The 19,986-nt window shown below is 34.5% G+C and overlaps 1 protein-coding gene across 2 annotated transcripts in view; it reads left to right on the forward strand.

Annotated features, from left to right (window-relative positions):
- Positions 1 to 18,149, forward strand: part of mbnl3 (muscleblind-like splicing regulator 3) — a 183,661-nt gene extending 165,512 nt beyond the window's left edge. For both annotated transcript variants that reach the window (XM_039766224.1, XM_039766225.1), the window contains 3 exons: positions 3,667 to 3,761; positions 4,454 to 4,527; positions 16,389 to 18,149. In XM_039766224.1, coding sequence (XP_039622158.1) covers positions 3,667 to 3,761; positions 4,454 to 4,510 — 152 coding nt within the window. In that variant the 3' untranslated portion in view covers positions 4,511 to 4,527; positions 16,389 to 18,149. The remainder of the gene's footprint in view (positions 1 to 3,666; positions 3,762 to 4,453; positions 4,528 to 16,388) is intronic.
- The last annotated feature ends 1,837 nt before the right edge of the window (positions 18,150 to 19,986 follow it).

Consider the following 19,986-nt stretch of genomic DNA (forward strand, 5'->3'; position numbering starts at 1 on the left):
GAAGTTTATTTCAATATACAGCAGATTTGGTACACTACTCTAGTACAATACATCCTGAGTGTGATGATTTACTTCAGAATTAACAGTGCTGATTATCTCCCAAGCAAAGTACATCACAATCCACTGTTAAGAACTTTGCAATACTGTGTAATTGTAAATCTTCTTCTTCTTCTTTTGGCTGCTCCCGTTATGGGTTGCCACAGCGGATCATCCAAAATTGTTGTCCGCGTATTGATTTGGCAAAATTTTACACTGGATGCTCTTCCTGACGTAACCCTAAATATTTTAAGATTATTGCAGTCTGTCCATTTTCTATCGATGAAGCATTTAAAATACAGAAGTTCATCATGATAGTTTGGCAGGAACGTACTCTGCGACAGCACATCACCCACGCTGAAATATCAGTACTAATAAACTGAATAAAACTAAATATGTGCATATATGCATATGTGTAACATTGGTTTGTTTGGTAACATTGATTGCATGGTACGCTACACTGCAAAGGCACCTTAACAAACAAGTGATACCTGTGCAAAGTAAGGGTGAAACTGCTGAAATTCCTACCATCTTTGGCGTATACAGATAACATTTTTTCCGGACTAAATACTGAGAGAATTTGAAGTGTGGTGGTGGCTATTGACAAGTCCTCTATGGTTTAATTTTCAAACTACTCAGCTGTGTATTTTATTGTAATTTGTGGCATGTTTAATTCAAGCACCTTTTCATTGAAATTTGGTGAAAGCTCCCCGCCATACGCTTTCAATGGAGCAGTTATGGACAATTAAATCTACAGCCTGAATGATTGAAATTGACAAGTATTCACTCCGGTTCTACATGAGAAAACTGACAGATGAATGAAATGGCCAGTGAAATCAACAGATTTAGATACCAGCAGTGAGAGGTACTTGCACATGCACACAAATCAATGCTAATGTTACAACTGTGTGGTTTTAAATGATATTTAATACATCTACTGGCAACTGAATACTCACATGTACATTATGCACAAGGCCTAGTGTGGTGAAATCAAAATTAAGATTAAAAAAGCTAGTTTTATTTTCTTGTTTCTTTTTAGTTCTAGTTTTCACACATTTTATCTTTTTAATTTTAGTTTAGTTAACAAAAATATTTTTTCTCATTAACAACATGTGTCATTTTTGTCTTCATTAATGGAAATTACACTGTTCACCAGTATTTTTATTACTTTTTAAAGCTCATCCTCTGCCATCTAGTTTTTTTAGTGTTTGGAGACACTCAAAGGTAGCCTAGATAAGACTTGCATGAACATCATTTCTTGCAGTACAGTAATTTGAAGAAGGTGCCATTTATTCACACAAATATATAAGAAGTAACCACAGATTTCTGAAGTAGGTGCTGTTAAAATCATAGTTAGGGATTTATATAATTTTAATCAAATTAGTGATAAAGCAAATTTAGCTACTTCTATAATCTGTTCTATTTATGGAATACAGTCCTAGTGTATACTAGGTGTCGTGTTTAAATTTGTAATACCTTCATTTAAATAGTTTTGGTATGTTTTTCCATAATGTGAACTTTTTAGTGTCATATTAAGTATTGTATACATTTTTCTACTTGAAACATATTATATTCCTTTATTTAAGCTTTAGTTTTGAAAACTATAATTTATAATTGTATATAAATCTTTATTGATTTAGTGTATTTCAGTTAGATTTGTTTTTGCAAGTATCATCACCAAAATGCTAATAACATCTATAGATTTACAAGTTACCAAAAATCCATGGAAAAAGTGCTCACCAGTTCATTACAGCAGTTGTTTAGTTTTTAGTTATATCAGTCATTTTTTTACTTATTTAGGTAGGTTGAAAAATGAAATTGAAAATTATTTTGAAGTACTTTTGTTTTAAAAGATCTTTGAGTTTACACCTTTCTTGCATATTCAGAAAATGGATACAGCCATATTAGCCCTGCAGTAAATTGATTCTCATCACTGCTATGCTAAGAGCTGGGTTGTTTTTTCTTTAGTAAGGACACATTACACTTGCAGACAGTGTTGTGTGTGTCATAGAATAGCTGTCACAACAGTACTGGTTTGTGCCTTGCATTGATAGCTGACAGGATAAGCTTCAGAACCCTGTATCCCTAAATTCAAATAATCATGTTAAAAGATTAATTAATTAATGCATGCACAGTACCAACAGGGTTACTTTTTGAGCACAGGTTATACTGTACCTGAATAATACACATTTTATCAATGCATTTTATATTAATGTTAATTTTGTACATTCTTTTCTTAAATCAAATTTTTGATAAGCAAGAGTAGTACGAGACAAGGCCAAATATTCTGATGCAGAATTTTTGATAAATTACTGATGTCTTTCAGGCTGGTTGGTGTATTATATAGATATTTTTGTTCTAATGTATTTTTCAGAGCAATATTATTTGTTTTTTTTAGTAAAGATGAATAACCAGTTTACTGATTATTGTAATTAAGATCAAAAGAAGCCTTTTTTGTCCTACTACATAATAGCATGTAACTAATAGACACTTTATAGATTGTACCTAATCTAAGTAAGGTGTCAACAAAATTTTAAGCGAAATTTTTAATGTGGTTTCTTATCATGTCCAAAACAGTGATACTATGCACCCTTAATGAAATTTCAGCTTTTGCTGAAATTAAGAAACTACAGTAAATCTTTTTTAAGATCCTACTGCCTGAAAAATATTATTTAAATGAAGTCAGTTATTTTTAGGATAAATAATTTAAAAAGCTTCCACTGTCAGATTGTGTATATGTGTAGCCCTTTAAATAGTACATTATGACATCATCTCTTGTGCACAGCCTTCTGTAAAAATAAAATAAGGTGTTATATATTTTTCATATTGCATCTTTGTGGTTATTGTGCAGTTATGGACTTCTTTTCATTTTTATGTGCACTGACAGTATGCATAATTGTTAACTTACAGAAATGTTGAATAACTGTGAAAATGAAATGAAGCATAAAAATGCTTTATTTCATTCTGGCACATGGTTAGCTCACAGTTACAGAATGTGAATAGGATCTTTGAAATCAGTGTGGGCAGAGGTTTGATAATCTTTCATTGAAATTGCACTTAAAATAGAAAAGATATAATAATATTGTTGTAATATTGATGTTAATATCTTGCTTACTTATTAGGGATACCCTGATCTGCTTTTCCTACTAGTCTGAATTTTTAATATGAATTAAATAAATTATCTGTGCCTAGCATTTTGTTTACTAAAAGCTTTTTTTCCTTATAAAACTCTCATCAACTAACAGGGATGATAGTTTTATTTACTTTGTCTTTGTGCTGTAAAAGTAAAGTGCAGCCTTTTTCCCCAAATATTGTCAATATCATTAGTGGCAAGTACATTTTCTGGTGCCTCATTTGTCTTATTAATGTACAGAGTGTTTTCCATATTTTATTATGATTGTAATCAGATTTCCCCTTTTTTTCTCTTTTTTCCCTTTTTCAATATTTTATTTTAATCCTTTCTCCCTACCCAAATTTGTTTTGTTACTGTTATGATGCATGCGTGCATAACTGCCATTATGGTGTAAATGGCATGTTGCTGTGATTCCTGCCACACCTTTCCCTTCATGTTGCCATGGTTGCCAAAATTCTTCACCCTCCTGTCTTTGCTCCCATGGTTCCCTACTGAAGTACCCATGATGCACGGTGCTACGCCAGCCACTGTTACTTCAGCAACTACTCCTGTCACGAGTGTCCCTTTTGCTGAAACTGCTGCTGCCAACCAGGTTTGCCCTTTCAAATAAAGTTGTTATTGTCTTACATCTCTAAATCTGGGCATTTAGTATTTTTTAAATCTGCTCTTGGGAGTAAAAACAGCAAACACATCTTTATACAAAAAAAATTATTTTTTTAAATATCTTTAGAACATTTGTTTGATAAGTATAATTTATGTGATATAGATCAGAAGTTGCAATTTTATTGGATTTTTAGCTTTTTTATTTAAGCATATTTTAAAAGGGATTAGTTTGTTTTGTATATATGGATATCTTGCTGCTTTTGTTGGGATTTGCCATTGCTGTGTATGTTGACTTTTTATTTAAACTGTGATGTTGTTACATCAAAGATACAAATATTACAGTACATGCTAAGAAAATCCTTCAGTAAGATTCTTTTTGTTCAATTTTTAGCACATCTTCAGCACTTCAGTGGTTCATGTGATTGCTGTTTTACTCTTCCTAAAACTTGAGGAGCTTTAATGTTTTTTTAGATATATTTAGGATAATGATGCTGTTTTCATGTGAAAATTGGCTTATGACCATGGAACTGAGACACCAGTTTCATGTTCATATTAATTTTTTAAAAATGTCTTTTGAATGTTCATTTTACCTATGTAAACATAATGTTACTAATTACCCTATTTTTCTGAATAAAATATATTAGAGCGAACTATTTTAATATACAGTCTTTTTCACTGTAGATTTCCCAGTTATCTGTAGATGAACTGAATAGCAACATGTTTGTTTCACAGATGTAACCATTGCCAATAGAACAGTAAGTTTCTTTTACATATTTATAATAAAATTGTTATATTTACTATATTCTTTTATTGGAAGAATGCTGTAGAAAGTATCACAATAAAAATTTTAAATAGGAAGAATTATTTATTAGATCATACTGCTAAATATTGTTTTTTTTTTAAGTAAAATGTAATAATTTATTTACTAAATGCCATGGTGCATGAACTCTGTCTCTCTGGTCATTTCATTAAAATTAATTTAAGTTTAAAATTGCTTGCTTTTCAAGTACTATAATATAATTTTTGATTCATAAGAAAGAATAAGTGTAAAAGAGTGAAAACCAAAACGTACAAATAATTACAAATAAACACAAAAGATTTGTGTGTTTTGGGTCAGATGTTTAATTACTTGAAAACATAAAGGTTATACAGTTCCTTATCATGAAATAATTGTTATTTTGTTAGTCAGTGTATAATGTGTAAACAATCTGATATTAATGCATGCTCAAGTTAATTTGTAAATTTATCTAACTCTAACTCTAAGCTTTTTAAATTAGTTGAAATTTAATAGTTAACTGACTTAATACAAAAAATTGTCCTATTGATGTTCTTGTGAATAATGTTGATATATTACTGACTTTTAGAAGAATTAAATATTTAATAATTTTTTTCGTAGTCTTCGGTTTTTAAGTTCACAAGTGCAATACAGAAGTGTTTTTGAAAGAGAAAACCTTGGCTGAATTGTTCATAAGTCTGTAAAGATTTTTTACTTATTATTATTTTTTAATTTCTGTTTTGCCATTTGTTAAAACTCTCTTATCCTGCACCCATATATATTATGAAATATTTGCAAGAAGCAGTTTCACTTTGTATGGAATTATGTGGAAAATCCTCCAAAGAAAAACAGTTAGGCCTGAATGAATTTGTTCATGGCTGTAATTCAATCTTTAATATGCGCTCTTTATTTTTATCATAAAACACTGGAGAAAAAATTCCTCCTCTGACAAACGAGACAAGAACATGTTCAAGGGAGGACACTTCCAAGTCAATTCAGCCTAACTCTTCATACATGTCATGAAGCTGTTGATCTGGAGATGTGAATACATTATAGAGGTAACAATGATTACCTTCGATAGCACAACATCTCTGTATTATAAAAAAAAAATCTTACAAGGAAGACGAGATGTGATCTTCTTGGAAGATACTTTGACATCATGCGAGACAAGGCAGTGAGACAAAAAGACAGCTGCTGTAGAGGCTTTTAAATGATCGACACACAGCGCAACAAGCAGAACACGCAGCTCGCCAGAAGCAGCAAGACTGCAGCTGATGCGACCACATCCCCTTAGCGTACGTTCAGCATCCCCCTTCACAACACGAGCAGCGTTATACGTTACACAAGAAAGAGATTTAACCATGCCCGGGACCAGAAATACATGACAAAGTAGAATTCGTAAAGAATTAAAAAATGTTGCCACGGTACAAATGCAGAGCAGGTTAGAGATAATGGAAGTATGAAAATTCCAAACTCTCAAAAAAAGGATAGGAAAGATCACATTAGCGCAAACAAACTGAAATTATTACTCGGTGAAATAACGGAACAGCGAAAAGAGATTGAATATAATGTTTGGATTTAAACTTTAAGTCGGAGACTTGTAGATCATCTAATTTGTGTTGCCAGCAGGAAGCAAAAGATTCCAAAAACGTTGTTGCAGTATGAAGTCCCGTGAGACGTAGACTTTTAACATGAGTCACGTCCTACTTACATCTATTTCCAAACAAGACCACGGTCATCTAACCTCAGTCGTGTGAATGCTTTTGTCAAGACACACTTCCTGTGCTTTCAGCTGTTATAAATTTTATCAGGACAATAATTTTATACGTACTAGATGACAAGTCAACGACAAAGTGGAGAAGAAAGAGCATGGACAAACATTCGAGAAAGTTGTTTTATTTATTGAAGAGAAGGAAACGATATCCACTTACAGGCAGATATACGTTGCGTTTGTCACAATGTAAGTCCAAACATGGAATCAAAATTCAATGCGATCATGAAGAAAAGTTAATTCCAAATATTGTATTTATAAAAGTTTTAAAGTGAAAATAATGCATATGTAACAATTCCCATGAAAATAACAGTGTCTTTAAATTGTATATCCCGTAAACCAAATCCGGGGGTGGGCAAGCGAAGCGAGCAGGGGTAGGAGCCCCCTAGTTAGTATTAAGAAACATTTCACACATACTGCGTAGGAGAGTTTTATCAGTGCTATATTGGTCAGACAGACAGGGAGATAGGTATAGAGATTAATAATACTCATTTGTCCCAAGGATAAATTAAGACTTATAGAAGTACAAGAAAACTATAAATATCATACCAAAGACATACAGGAACCTTCTCTGTTGACTTGGCTAATGACAAGAGTTTTGTTGCTATCTAATATAGTAACAGGCTTTCAAGTGGACAGATCTACCCATGTATGCTACAGATTTACATTTAAAGCCATTATTTGCATAAAGCATGTCCAACTTGTTGTGTTCTGAAATGGAAAATGTCACATGTTTATGGCAGTTTGTCATTTTCCCTTTGAAGTCAGAATGAGTCCTCCGGGTGCTCCGGTATCCTCCCACAGTCAAAGACACGCAGGTTAGGTGCATTGGTGATCCTAAATTGTCCCTAGTGTGTGCTTGGGGTGTGTGTGTGTCCTACAGTAGGCTGGTGCCCTGCTCGGGATTTGTTTCTGCCTTACGCCCTGTGTTGGCTGGGATTGGCTCCAGAAGACCTCCATGACCCTGTGCTAGGATATAGCGGGTTGGAGACTGACTTACTGACTGAATGGAGTCACCTGATCTAATTAAAAGGCCCTGCCACCCATAAAGTGCAGGTTAGTGGGCGAACAGGAGCATAGTGATGGAGAAGGTCACTGATGCAGTCTAGTGCAAGGCCATTTAAAATTTCATAGGTTAATAATAGAATTTTATATTCGATTATGTAAGACACAGGGAGCCAGTGGACACGAAGCAAAATGGGCGTTATGCTGTTGCTGGTCCTTGTTAAATCAACTGGAGCTGTGATAAGATTAGAAGCTGCACCTGCCAGTAGAGAGTTGCAGTAATTGATGTAGTATGTGATAAAAGCATGGACAAATTTCTCAGCATTAGAAAGGAGTTCCATGTATTTGAAATGCTGTTTATCTCCAAAGTTAGAAAGCAATATAATAGGAAAAAAGTTTCTTCATTGATATCTCTTTTTCCAAAAATTGGTTAGCAACTTCAATTTCTGTAGAAAAAGGATTTTGACAATTAGTTGTGTTTGAAGGGTGAAAGCTTCCCTTAATAGGCTCTTTCCTAAGGCCTAGTTTGGTAGCCTCTGCTTAGCCAATATTCAGTCAATGTAGATCTCGTTTTTTTTGGTTTATTTTCACACAATTTTCTCAATGTTCATAAATATGTTTTGAAAAGCTATAATAAAGTCCAGTTAGTTTTCTGTTCATTGGGGAACCAAAGGAACTGTGAAGAATAGCTCTTGGAATTGTTATGTTGGAAAAAGGGAGAGAGAGGTTAGTTACGCTGCCTTCGTCCCCTGGTGGTTCTTATCGCGGTGCGCGTCGGGTCCTTCAGCTGCTCCCGATATGCTCGTGCGTGACAGATGTTTGAGGTAGAAGTGGCAGTCCAGACCCTGGACCAATAGAAACTAGCTTAATGCTCACTAGGGTTTTGTTGGACCCAATGTGGGTTCTGAGGAGGTGGGCATGTGCAAAGCAGTCAAGTTTTCATTTTTTCATTATTTATTACAAAATAAGGACCCTGTGGCATATGATATGCCATGCATTACCTGTCTATGAGAATGACTGCATTCTTAGCAAATTTCAGCAGTCATCATTCCATTGTTTCCTTTTAAAAGCATTGGAAATCAGACCTGACCTCGCAGTGGTCACAGACCATCACACCTTGATATGTGGTTCCACAATGTCATTTACCTCATATTGGGTTGCTGTTTCATCTCCCTCACGATCTGGGGTAGAACTCGATGTGGATACAACATGGAGTGGATTTTCCCTGTTCATAACCAGGTGCTTTGTTTTTCCATGTTAGTTTTGTGCAACAATGCTGTTTCTTTTATACCAGTCCTGCACCAGAATGACCGGGTAAGGGGGATTTTGCATCACAGCTACTCCTGAAAAAGACATCACACACGCAGTGGGAGCACATAATGACTAGCAACAATAGAATAGTTACTCCTGGAATCAAAGAGAGCTGTCACTTTAGTTCCATTAGTCAGTACCTCACCTGTACACAAGTCAGGCAGGGTTAGCAGAAGTCAAACCACATTACTTTCCTTCCTGGGCCCAAGTGCAGCCCATCGGCTTGCTGTGGCAGGGACAGTTGGGAATTATGTGACCCACATCTGAAACAGCACACAGGAGGTGGTTATTTGCCCTTGGTTTCAAAGAGTTCTCTGTTGTGACAGCTGGGCTCAAGTCATTGGTCATGGCCTGTCTGGGCTTGTCGGCAATCATCGGGCAGTGCTTATTTTCATCTTGCTTAGCCATCTGGTCGCGCTCCAAGGTCTCAGTCTGGGTGTCCATGTTTTTCCAGGATTGCCTCCGGACCTGTCAGGTAAGACAGTCAAGGAGAGAGTTAATGTGATAGTTACATATGACTATGTTGAATGAGAGGAGAGGTATTAGCTGACAGAGCCATCCCTTGGAACAGAGTGGTATTTCCTGTGGAAGCATGGAGGTGTTTAGGAGAGATGGCAGTGGAGTTTTTAACCAGATTGTTTAATGAAATCTTGGAAAGTGAGAGGAAGCTTGAGGAGTGGAGAAGAAGTGTACTGGCACCGATATTTAAGAATAAGGGGGATGTGCAGGACTTTAGTAACTACTGGGGGATAAAATTGATGAGCCACAGCATGAAGTTATGGGAAAGAGTAGTGGAAGCTAGGTTAAGAAGTGAGGTGATGATTAGTGAGCAACAGTATGGTTTCATGCCAAGAAAGAGCACTACAGATGTGATGTTTGCTCTGAGGATGTTGATGGAGAAGTATAGAGAAGGCCAGAATGAGTTGTACAGGATATATATACGAGGGAAGTTTGACAGTGGTGAGGTCTGCGGTAGGCGTGACAAATGACAGATGAGATTAGACAGGACATTGTGATCTGTAATCACCAAAAGGATGTTGTTACACAAACTGCTTTTTCCAGTTGGGCATAAAACCACTGCAGTATTTAATTAAACTATTATATTCATATATTATATCATATATTCATTATATATTCAGTCAAAAAGATATTTTTCTATATACTGTAAATAGTTAATAACATTACACCTTTGCTTATATATTTAACACATTATGTAGGTACCTGACCCACAGTGTGATGAACTTAGTATAATATAGTCCACAACAGCAGTCCGCTATCATTTTTGCAGTCTGAGCATCTTGCACACCAAAATGGGTGCACTATATTCACTTTTATTTTGCTGCTTGCTTGTTCTGTACTGCGTCAGCACTTTTTTGAGGTCTGTCTCTTTGACCATCTTGTGTTTCTTTTCACAATGGGCTGGCAGTTCCTGTCTCATTTTGTTTACAGTTTGGTTCAGAGCAGTCACTGTTTTTTTAGGCAAGAAACTTCTTCACCTTGCAAAGTCATAGCTTGAAGTTGAATTGAATAACTATTGGTATTTACTGTTGTGTTTGCTTCTTCATCATCCTCCTTCATATGTAACAAGGATAAGATCCTAGTGTGCCCATCTGTATACATAAAATATTTCAGGGAGTGGCGGGGTCTCCATTTGGACATTAGACTGGTTTTGAAAGTGGAACATTCCTTATGTCTAGTCCCAGTAAGCACCATTACATGTGCATTTGAGTACCACTACTCTTTAAGCACAGAAAGGGAATTGCCCACTTCAAGCATTGTTGAAGGTGATGAGAAAATATTGTCAGCTGTTTGTGAAAGGCTCCCAGATCACATTAACTGTCACTGTGTTTCTTTGGCAATCAAGTGTGATCTTTCTGCAAATATGCAACAATATCTGTAGACATATTTGTTAATTACATCAGCAGCAAAAATTTTATTCCAGACTTGTTAGGTTCATTTGACTGTCACTCCATGAAAAGGCATCAGCATTTCAACAACTGCTCATCAACAACAATGTTTGTACTTTCTTTTAACGCATGATGTAATTCTGTATGAAGTTTGCCATTTGTCTGAAGTAGAAGCAAAACTCACAGTATGCAATGTTAATAGCCTGCATTAGTTTTATGTGAGGATAGGAGAATGCTAGAGATGGCACATTGTGATTGCAGCTCACTTACAATGTTTTTACAGAAAAGCTCGTATTCCTGGCCCAACTTAAATCCCTTCGCACCTCTCCATCAGCATCTTTTGTGTTGTGTAAATGTGTTGATCAGCACAAGCAGCCTGCTATCACATCCTTCCACCAACCCCACTGCAGCTCAGTTCGCAAAGAAGATTCTCAGTGGTCAAGTGGTTTATCTGGGAGTGAGTTGCCTAGAATTGCAGAGGGTACAATTTGGAATACATGCATTTCATGGGTGTTCCATGTCTACAACGATTTACAACAACAACAACATTTATTTGTATAGCACATTTTCATACAAATAATGTAGCTCAAAGTGCTTTACGTGATGAAGAAAGAGAAAAAAGAGAAAAGTAAGAATTAAAAACACAGAAATTAAAAATCAGAGAACACTAATTAACATAGAATAAAAGTAAGGTCCGATGGCCAGGGAGGACAGAAAAAACAAAAAAAAAAACTCCAGACGGCTGGAGAAAAAATAAAATCTGCAGGGGTTCCAGGCCATGAGACCGCCTAGCCCCCTCTAGGCATTCTACCTAACATAAATCATCAGTCCTCATTGTATTCAGGGTTATGGAAGCACTTGGTGATGACGGTCACATGGGCTTCTGGCCTTTAATCCATCAATCCATCAAGGGTGCTTTGATTAGGTGGTGGTGGCGGCGTAGGTCGCCACCACAGAAAACCGGAAAAAGAACAGAAGAGAAAGTAGTGGTTAGTACAGATTTTGGAGCCACCATGAATAGTAATGATAATTAATTGAATATGCAGAGTATCAGGATTAAATTAAAATAAAGTTATGAGAAAGCCATGTTAAAGTGATGTGTTTTTAGCAGTTTTTTAAAGTGCTACACCGTATCAGCCTGGCGAATTCCTATTGGCAGGTTATTCCAGATTTTAGGTGCATAACAGCAAAAGGCCGCCTCACCACTTCTTTTAAGTTTAGCTCTTGGAATTCTAAGCAGACACTCATTTGAAGATCTAAGGTTATGATTTGGAATATAAGATGTCAGACACTCTATATATAAGATGGAGCGAGAATATTTAAGGCTTTGTAAACAATAGCAGTATTTTAAAGTAAATTCTGACAGACACAGGTAACCAGTGTAGTGACATCAAAACTGGAGAGATGTGCTTGGATTTTCTTTTCCTAGTTAGGATTCTAGCAGCTGCATTCTGCACTAGTTGCAGTCGAATTATGTCTTTTTTGGGTAGTCCTGAGAGAAGTGCCTTACAGTAATCTAGTCGACTTAAAACAAAAGCTTGAACTAATTTCTCAACATCTTTCAATGATATAAGAAGTCTAACTTTTGCTATATTTCTTAAGTGAAAAAATGCTGTCCTAGTGATCTGATTAATATGCAATATAAAATTCAGGTCACAGTCAACAGTTACCCCTAGATTCTTTACCTCCATCTTGACTTTTAATCCTAATGCATCAAGTTTATTTTTAAAAACCTCATTATATCCATTAATTCCAATCACTACAATTTCAGTTTTTTCTTTATTTAGCTTGAGAAAATTACTACTCATCCACTGAGAAACACAAGTAAGACATTGTGTTAGTGAAACAAAAGAGTCGGGGTCATCATGTGCTATTGATAAATACAGTTGCGTGTCATCAGCATAGCTGTGGTAGCTCATGTTATGCCCCGAGATAATCTGACCTAACAGAAGCATGTAGATTGAAAAGAGCAGCGGACCCACGATAGAGCCTTGTGGAACACCATATATAATATCATGTGTCTTTGAAGTATAATTACCACAACTAACAAAGAATTTTCTACCTGCCAGGTAGGATTCAAACCAATTTAAGACACTGCCAGAGAGGCCCACCCACTGACTAAGACGATTTCTGAGAATATTGTGATCAATGGTATCAAATGCGGCACTCAGATCTAAGAGGATAAGAACAGATAAATGGCCTCTGTCTGCATTAACCCGCAAGTCATTTACTACTTTGAGTGCAGTTTCTGTACTGTGATTTGTTCTGAAACTTATCAAGAATAGCAGATTTATGTAAACACATCGCTAAAACAGAAATGTTTTTCATGTTTTAGTAATAATTGACAAAATGTAGACATGAAGTGCATAATGTGTGAAAACTGAAGTCCAAATATCAAATAAACACTTTCACATAAGGTACAAGTATAACAAAACAAGAGCTGTTTTATTCAAGAATGTAACTGAAGAAAAAGAAGTTGCCTTAGGGTAAGTCACTGACATAACTGCTTGGGTGATGCAGCTGTAAGAGATGCTGAGTCATAATCAAAAGGTTGCCGGTTCAATTCCCTGTACCACCAGTTACTATTTTGAGCAGTGAGCTGCTATATTTATTACTATTATTTAATAAAAAAAATACATTTGATTTGAATCTGTAACAGCCAATGTAAATGTATGGAACTTGTAAAAGTTAGATAATTGTGGTATAATTCTCCATCCTGACAGTATGTTTTTTAAAAAAGAAAAGATTATGGAATTAGAAGGATTTTCTTATTGGGGTGTATTTTCATTGTTAGCTGTTTATTCAGGTGATGTTTTAATAAAGTATAGGAATATATTCTGTACATTAAAATAGAGTCACTGTAATCTATATCAGGTCTTTATGACATACAGGAAAACCTTGTTGTTTGCAAAAGTGATATGGTTCTTTTGTGTTTGAAATAAAAAACAGATGAAGAGGGAAACATTCAATGAGCTTTTCCTGTACTATTTCTAATTCATTTTGAGCCAAAATATTTTTACACCATTGTGGTTAAATTAATGATATTCACGTTCTTGAATAAAATGTTTATTTAATATCCATATGTTTAGAAATATTCAGTTACAAAACATGTTTGATTGTATTGATATTGTAAATATAAAAAGAAACAGTACATATAAATTAACCCATACTGAAAGTTGTAATTATTGTAGGATTTTTGTGCTTTCATTTACAAAGCATCATTCCATTGCATAATTAACTGCAGATAAGCCTTCTCTTTTATAATAAAGATGTCCCTTCCTTAACCTGCATTGTGAAATTTGCAGTATAATATTATGTGAATACTGTATTTCTTCACAAAAATTATTTATTTAGCTTTTCCCAGGAGAAAATTCCATTTTAAAATAAATAGCATAATACACATTTATACACAGTGTGGATAAGATGTATATTTATGAAAAATGCTATTCTGAGGTGTTTAGCATAAAGTAAGTACAAAAAAAATTCAAACACGTCCGTTTCTCATTCTGTTTATAACATGGTTTAACACAAATTAAAATTAATACATTTCACACACATTCCTTTTGATTCCGACTGTCCAAAATTTATTATACAGGTCAATTGACTTGTGAGAGATTTTTGATCATGTAGATTTCAATTCTGCACTTAGTGCATATCATTTTGATTAATGATATTTTTTATTTTTATGATTTTAACATTATCATACTGCCATCATTTGTCTTTATTTTCAACATGAATACTGCAATTTTGTGTTTAGTTTTTTGGCAATGGGGCTATCATTGCCTCATCTCATTCCTCCAGTGTTCATGTTTCTGCATATTCCTGTATATTCTTGCTGTGTGTTAGTTACTCACAATTTAACTTGACAGTTAGGATTTCCAGTTTGATCTTTTATTTCTGGTTGACATTTTCCTGTTACTAACACTGTTTACCTCTCATCTTCTTTACCTTGTGGCTAGCTATAAATCTGATTCTTTTCCCAATGTAGAAGAACATCACTTACTTACCATAACACAATGGATAAATACTACCTATTTTATTTAAATTAGAGAAAAATAAATACATTAAAGAAAACTCAACTTTTTTAATTTGGCACTTACAGTATTTACTAATATTCTCCTTAGATAAATCAACATGACAAACCATTGTTACCCCTGTGAAATCAAGGCATTTAAAGTACAAGGTGTGAGCTAAAATGAAGTTCTACATTTCTCATGGTCATTGTGCGCGGTAGAGGAAGCCAAGTGGGTTGGGGGTGGAGGGTCCTTTGACAGGCGATCCCTTGTAGTTTTCAGTTGGCAGCATGCCTTGGTCTGGTGCTTTCACTGTCGAAGCATTCTTCAAAAACAACAAATCCTTTATCACTACACAACATGTCTTCCGAATGCACTTCAGCATTCCTCCTCATGATGACATCCCAAATGGGAAACCAGTTATTTAGTTGGTGGTTAAATTTAGACTACATTGAACAGAAAATCTCCAGGCCGTCCTTGGACTGTACAAACGCCTGAAAACATCCAAGCAGTAAGGGCATCAATTTTGCAGCCTCCTAGACGATCAGCGCGCAAACATGATTCTTCCATAGGCATTTCTGGCACAGGAAGAGGAGGATTTTGCATGAGGTCCTTAATTTCCGTCCATGCAAAATAGTGCAGGAACTCGCTGAGAGAGCCTGGGAGAGACGTTCTTCGAGATGCCATAATCATGTGCAGTGAAGAGGCACATTTCCATTTGAATAGTTGCATAAATAAGCAAAACCTTCACTATTGGGCCGAAACCAACCCTTGTGAACTTCATCAGAGACCCCTGCACAGTGAGCGTGTTATAGTTTGGTGTTCCATTGCAGAATTTGGCATTGTAGGCCCTTGCGTTTTTGAGGAGGGGGAAGCAGCGGTCACCATCACTTCAGAACGTTACATTGAAATGCTAGAGAACTTTTTGCGGCCCCCACTGGAAGAAATGGATCTGGTGGATGCCTGGTTTCAACAGTATAGAGCAACAGCTCATACAGCGTGAAGATCCATGCAAGTTTTGTGGGCGATGTTTCTAGGGAAGCTGATCTCACCATGCAGTGATGGCCTTCACATTTGCCTGATCTTACTCCACACAATTTCTTCTTGTGGGGCTGTCTCAAGTTGAAGGTATACACACACTGACCTCAAAACCTTGAATCCCTCAAGGATGTAGTTTGCCACGAAATCGCCCCTTTTTCCTTTTGAAATTGCTGAATGAGTCATGCAAACATTCAGAAATCGTCTCGAAGAGTGTATCACTAATGATGGCCACCACCTTGAAGACGTTATTTTTAAAACATAGTGCAAAAAATCTATTTTGTATACCCTTTCTTGTGTCGTAATTACATGTATTTTATTTTGTAGCGTTTTTGTAGAATAAACTTTTGAAATGTGAAATTTCTTTTTGGCTCACCTAAATATTTTTAGTTATTTTTTCTTAATACTATTTGGTTAAATTTTGTTGTTTATTTCAGCCTGAAATCTCAATGAGTGTGTGTAGACTTTAGATATTCATTATAAGTTCACATTTTTTAGGTTTCTGTGTGCTGATTTTGAACCATCTCTTACATTTATCAGGGTCAGATATCTTTGGTAATATCAAACAACAGTTAATAAGCAACATATGTACAGACTTTAGATATCCACTATAACTTCACTATTTTTTAGATTTGTATGTGCAGATGTAAGACTGTATTTTAGATTTATTGCAGCCAAGTATCATTGATAATATCAAGCAACAATCAATGTGCAGTATTGAATTTCTGATTATTTCATTTCTCACAAGTTCAGTTCATGCTGCATTTAATCATGAGTTTTTTCTCTTTTTTTTTAGTAGGCCACTCTGAAGTTATGAGAAGCAAAATGGTGGATCTGTAGAATATTTCTATGGAAATCCATGTTCATCCAGTCACTAATATCTCCCTTGGCAGTAAGCCTTATCCTGTACTCACGTTAACCAAAAAAATAGGTATGTTAAACAGAAACGTTTAAAATACCAATCAAAGTTGAATGTTAGAGGAGGAAATATCTGGGAGAAACTTGCACATACACTGTGTAATACTGTCTTACTCATCGTGGAGCAAGATAGAAGAACAGAGGAATGCATCAGAATGAATTTGGAATGCATTGGATTCTATAGAAAGAGACAAGTTTGTAAGACTCTTGCTTTCAGAGCATATTGAAACTGATATATTTTCCTGTCATTTCTTTTTATGAGAAAGTGTTATCATTGTTGTGTTTACATCAGAAAGTTAATATTTTGTTTTTCACTTTTCTGTTTTAAAAGTTAAATCATACTTTTAGTTCAAATGTTTTACAACTGTATCTAGACTATAAGGCTTTAATAAAGATAAAAATAATTTGGCTGCACTTAATTATGCAATTCCAACAGGACCCCTATTAGATTATTTCAAATGATGTCTTAATAACAGTGCTTTGTAAATATTAACAACTAAATACTAAATATCTTCTTCTTCATCTGGTTAAAAGTATTTTATTATTTATAAAATTTTAACAATGGTCTGTTTGAAGTAATAATTCAATTAGATTTATGAAACAAAATGATCTCACAAGAAATTTGATTAACATGTATTAAAAGTATGTATTCAATGTAATAACAGATTTTCAGTTGTAAGCTACACAAGTAGATCTTTTTTTTGAAAGCTAATTTGATACAAGTGTAGCCAAGTTATTTTTACAGCAGCACCTGGGATTGTCAGTATTCCATGAATGTGTTCTTATTAATGCATTTAATCCCATTATTGGAAAATATGTACATAATTATTGACTATTGTTATAGATTGAATCATGTGTCTGACTTATTCTACATGCAATCAATTCTTTTCTTGAAAATGAAGGCAAGTCATTTCTAATGCAGTGGAGTGGTAGTATGCGAGAATAAGATTCTGTCTTGCAAAGGTCATTAACCAGGCAGGGTTAAAACTAAGCCATAATCTGATGGAATTGCATTCAGTTAATAAGCCATTTTAAATGGTGTTCAGCTGCATGCCTGCACATTTAAAATCAAACAAAATCTTTTATTAAATAATAGGACTCATTGGGGTTCTGGCATAACTCCTATGGTTCTTTTTTTCTCAAAAACACCTTATGATTGGTTTTGTTTGTCATTTGCATCCAAGATGCTTAAATGTACTTATTTTTCACAATAGGATGAACAGTCATAAAGATCTTTGAATGTTTTGACTGAGCATCAACATGCAAGTCTGCCTGAACGTATCTGATGTGGCCATGGGTTTACCAGCCTTTTTACACAGTCTGTTTTAGTGCCTGAGAAAATAAGAAACACTGCTGTTATCTATGAAAAGGACTATTAATTGCTGTACTGAAGGAGGGGCAAATTATATTTTTTTATCCCTCTGTTTACCTTATAGAGTTACATACATTATTAAGGTATTTTTGAAAAATGCAGGTGGGGTGCGATTGGTTTTCATTTTTTGTTCAATATTGTTTATACTTGTAAAACTTTTAATTTCTTACGTCAGCCTTTTGTGTGTATGCATGAGTGTAAGATTTTTTTTTAGTGTCTGCATAATATATATATATATATATATATATATATATATATATATATATATATAGAAAAAATGTTCCCCAACAAGATGCACTCCTAACTTTGGCACTGCAATAAGGACATTGTGAGGTGTCCTTTATATTTATATTTAGATTAAAAATTAAAAAGAAAAAAACTGTGAAGCAGAAAGCAGCTATTTAATATGATGTTTTGCATTAGATTTTTCTAGGACATTGCTAGACAGCAGGTTTAAACTCTGACACATTGTTAACAATAAAATCTGGCTTTGGTTATTTAGTCCAAAATCCTTCACTCCTCTCTGATACATTTTGTCAGAGTAGTGTTAATCTCCATAATGCTTGCCATATTTGAGGACTTGGAAGAAAGTTTGAATATTGCTGCATTTTCACTATAATGTCTTTGCTAAAAGTATACAAAACAAGAAGTAAATAAAAATATAAATGAGGCATGTTATCGGTCCTGCCCAATTAGTAATTTTTTTAATTTTGAGTGCAGTGCATTGCTACTTCTGTCTTCTTGAGGGTTTTATTATCATATTAATTATTGTTGTTGCAGTTCAGTCATTAAGACTTTAAATTACATTTCAATCAGTAGTATGATGTAAATGTTAAGTCCCTGTTGAGGCAGTGACTCTAAATGAAATTAACATAGGCCAGTTGTGAGCTATCATAAGAGAGAGACTGATCGTACAGATTGTACAGCCCCTCTGTAGGTGTTATGGTGCACCTAAAAGCAAGCAAACAATACTCCTTTTACCAGTTAACTAAGTTGAACATATTTGCAGTAGTACTTCAAATTGTTATGTACTCAGTTTTTTTTTTTGTTTTGTTTGTTTTTTAAGGCAGAAAGCTGACATAGAGGTTTGTCTCACAGAAGTGCCAAAATTAAAACATTGTATATTATGTTTACATCTGTAAAAATAAAAAAGAAATGACGCCTTAGATTCTTTTGAACCCTAAACTTGAATTGGTATCCTTGTTTATTTAAACACTTAGAAGAAAGCTATACTTTTGATCATTCGTTTTGACTGACATATTTATTTACATGTTAAAGTAGAATTTTAAGTAAAATGTTTGCCTAAATTTTAAACTCAGCAACTCTTTTTGCAAAAAAACACAAAACGTGGTACCGTTGATGCATATTCTATTGCTATCTGGTTTCTAAAGAAAAAATGATACACAGTAAATAAATTTTCTGTTTTTATTTCCTTGAACAATTATATACTGTGTATACACAAATATATATACTGTAAATATATACAGTATATATATTCATATTCACACACATACACCAACCCCTATTGCCTGGTGCATCCTAACCTATTGTAGGTTTTTTATCTAAATCCAAAATGCACCCTATATGTTACCGAAGTTACAATCAACAGTAGATTTGGATCATAACTCAAAAATGCCGTAGTGTGAGAAATGTCCTAAATTTGTATTATTTTTGTAATTATAAAATATTTTTTGCTGTTTAATGCAATTGTAATGTTAATTTATTTTCCAAATTATGTCCCATTTTTTTATTACTATCATTGTTGTTCCATATTTGTTGCAAGGGACCTATTTTGTGAAGAGATGTCATTTTTTTTAATAGCGGGTATTTTACTTTTGCAAATAAAAAAAAACAACTATCTTTGTCCAAATACATGCCTGCTTCATAAATAAAATTGTATACCCATGTTATAGTTGCACTAACCTGTTTTACAGTTAGAAAGTGCAGTGTAGTAAAACATGAATGGCATCAGACTTCACTTCATTTGTAAGACTATTTAAAAAGTTAGTTATAAAAATGTACCTTATATTATTCTAGAAACTGAAATGTAATGTGTCAGTAAGGCAGTTCATTGGACAGGTACACAAAATAACAGCAGTCTTCA

Source organism: Polypterus senegalus, chromosome 10, assembly GCF_016835505.1.
Source record: "Polypterus senegalus isolate Bchr_013 chromosome 10, ASM1683550v1, whole genome shotgun sequence".
NCBI classification, from domain to species: Eukaryota; Metazoa; Chordata; class Cladistia; order Polypteriformes; family Polypteridae; genus Polypterus; species Polypterus senegalus.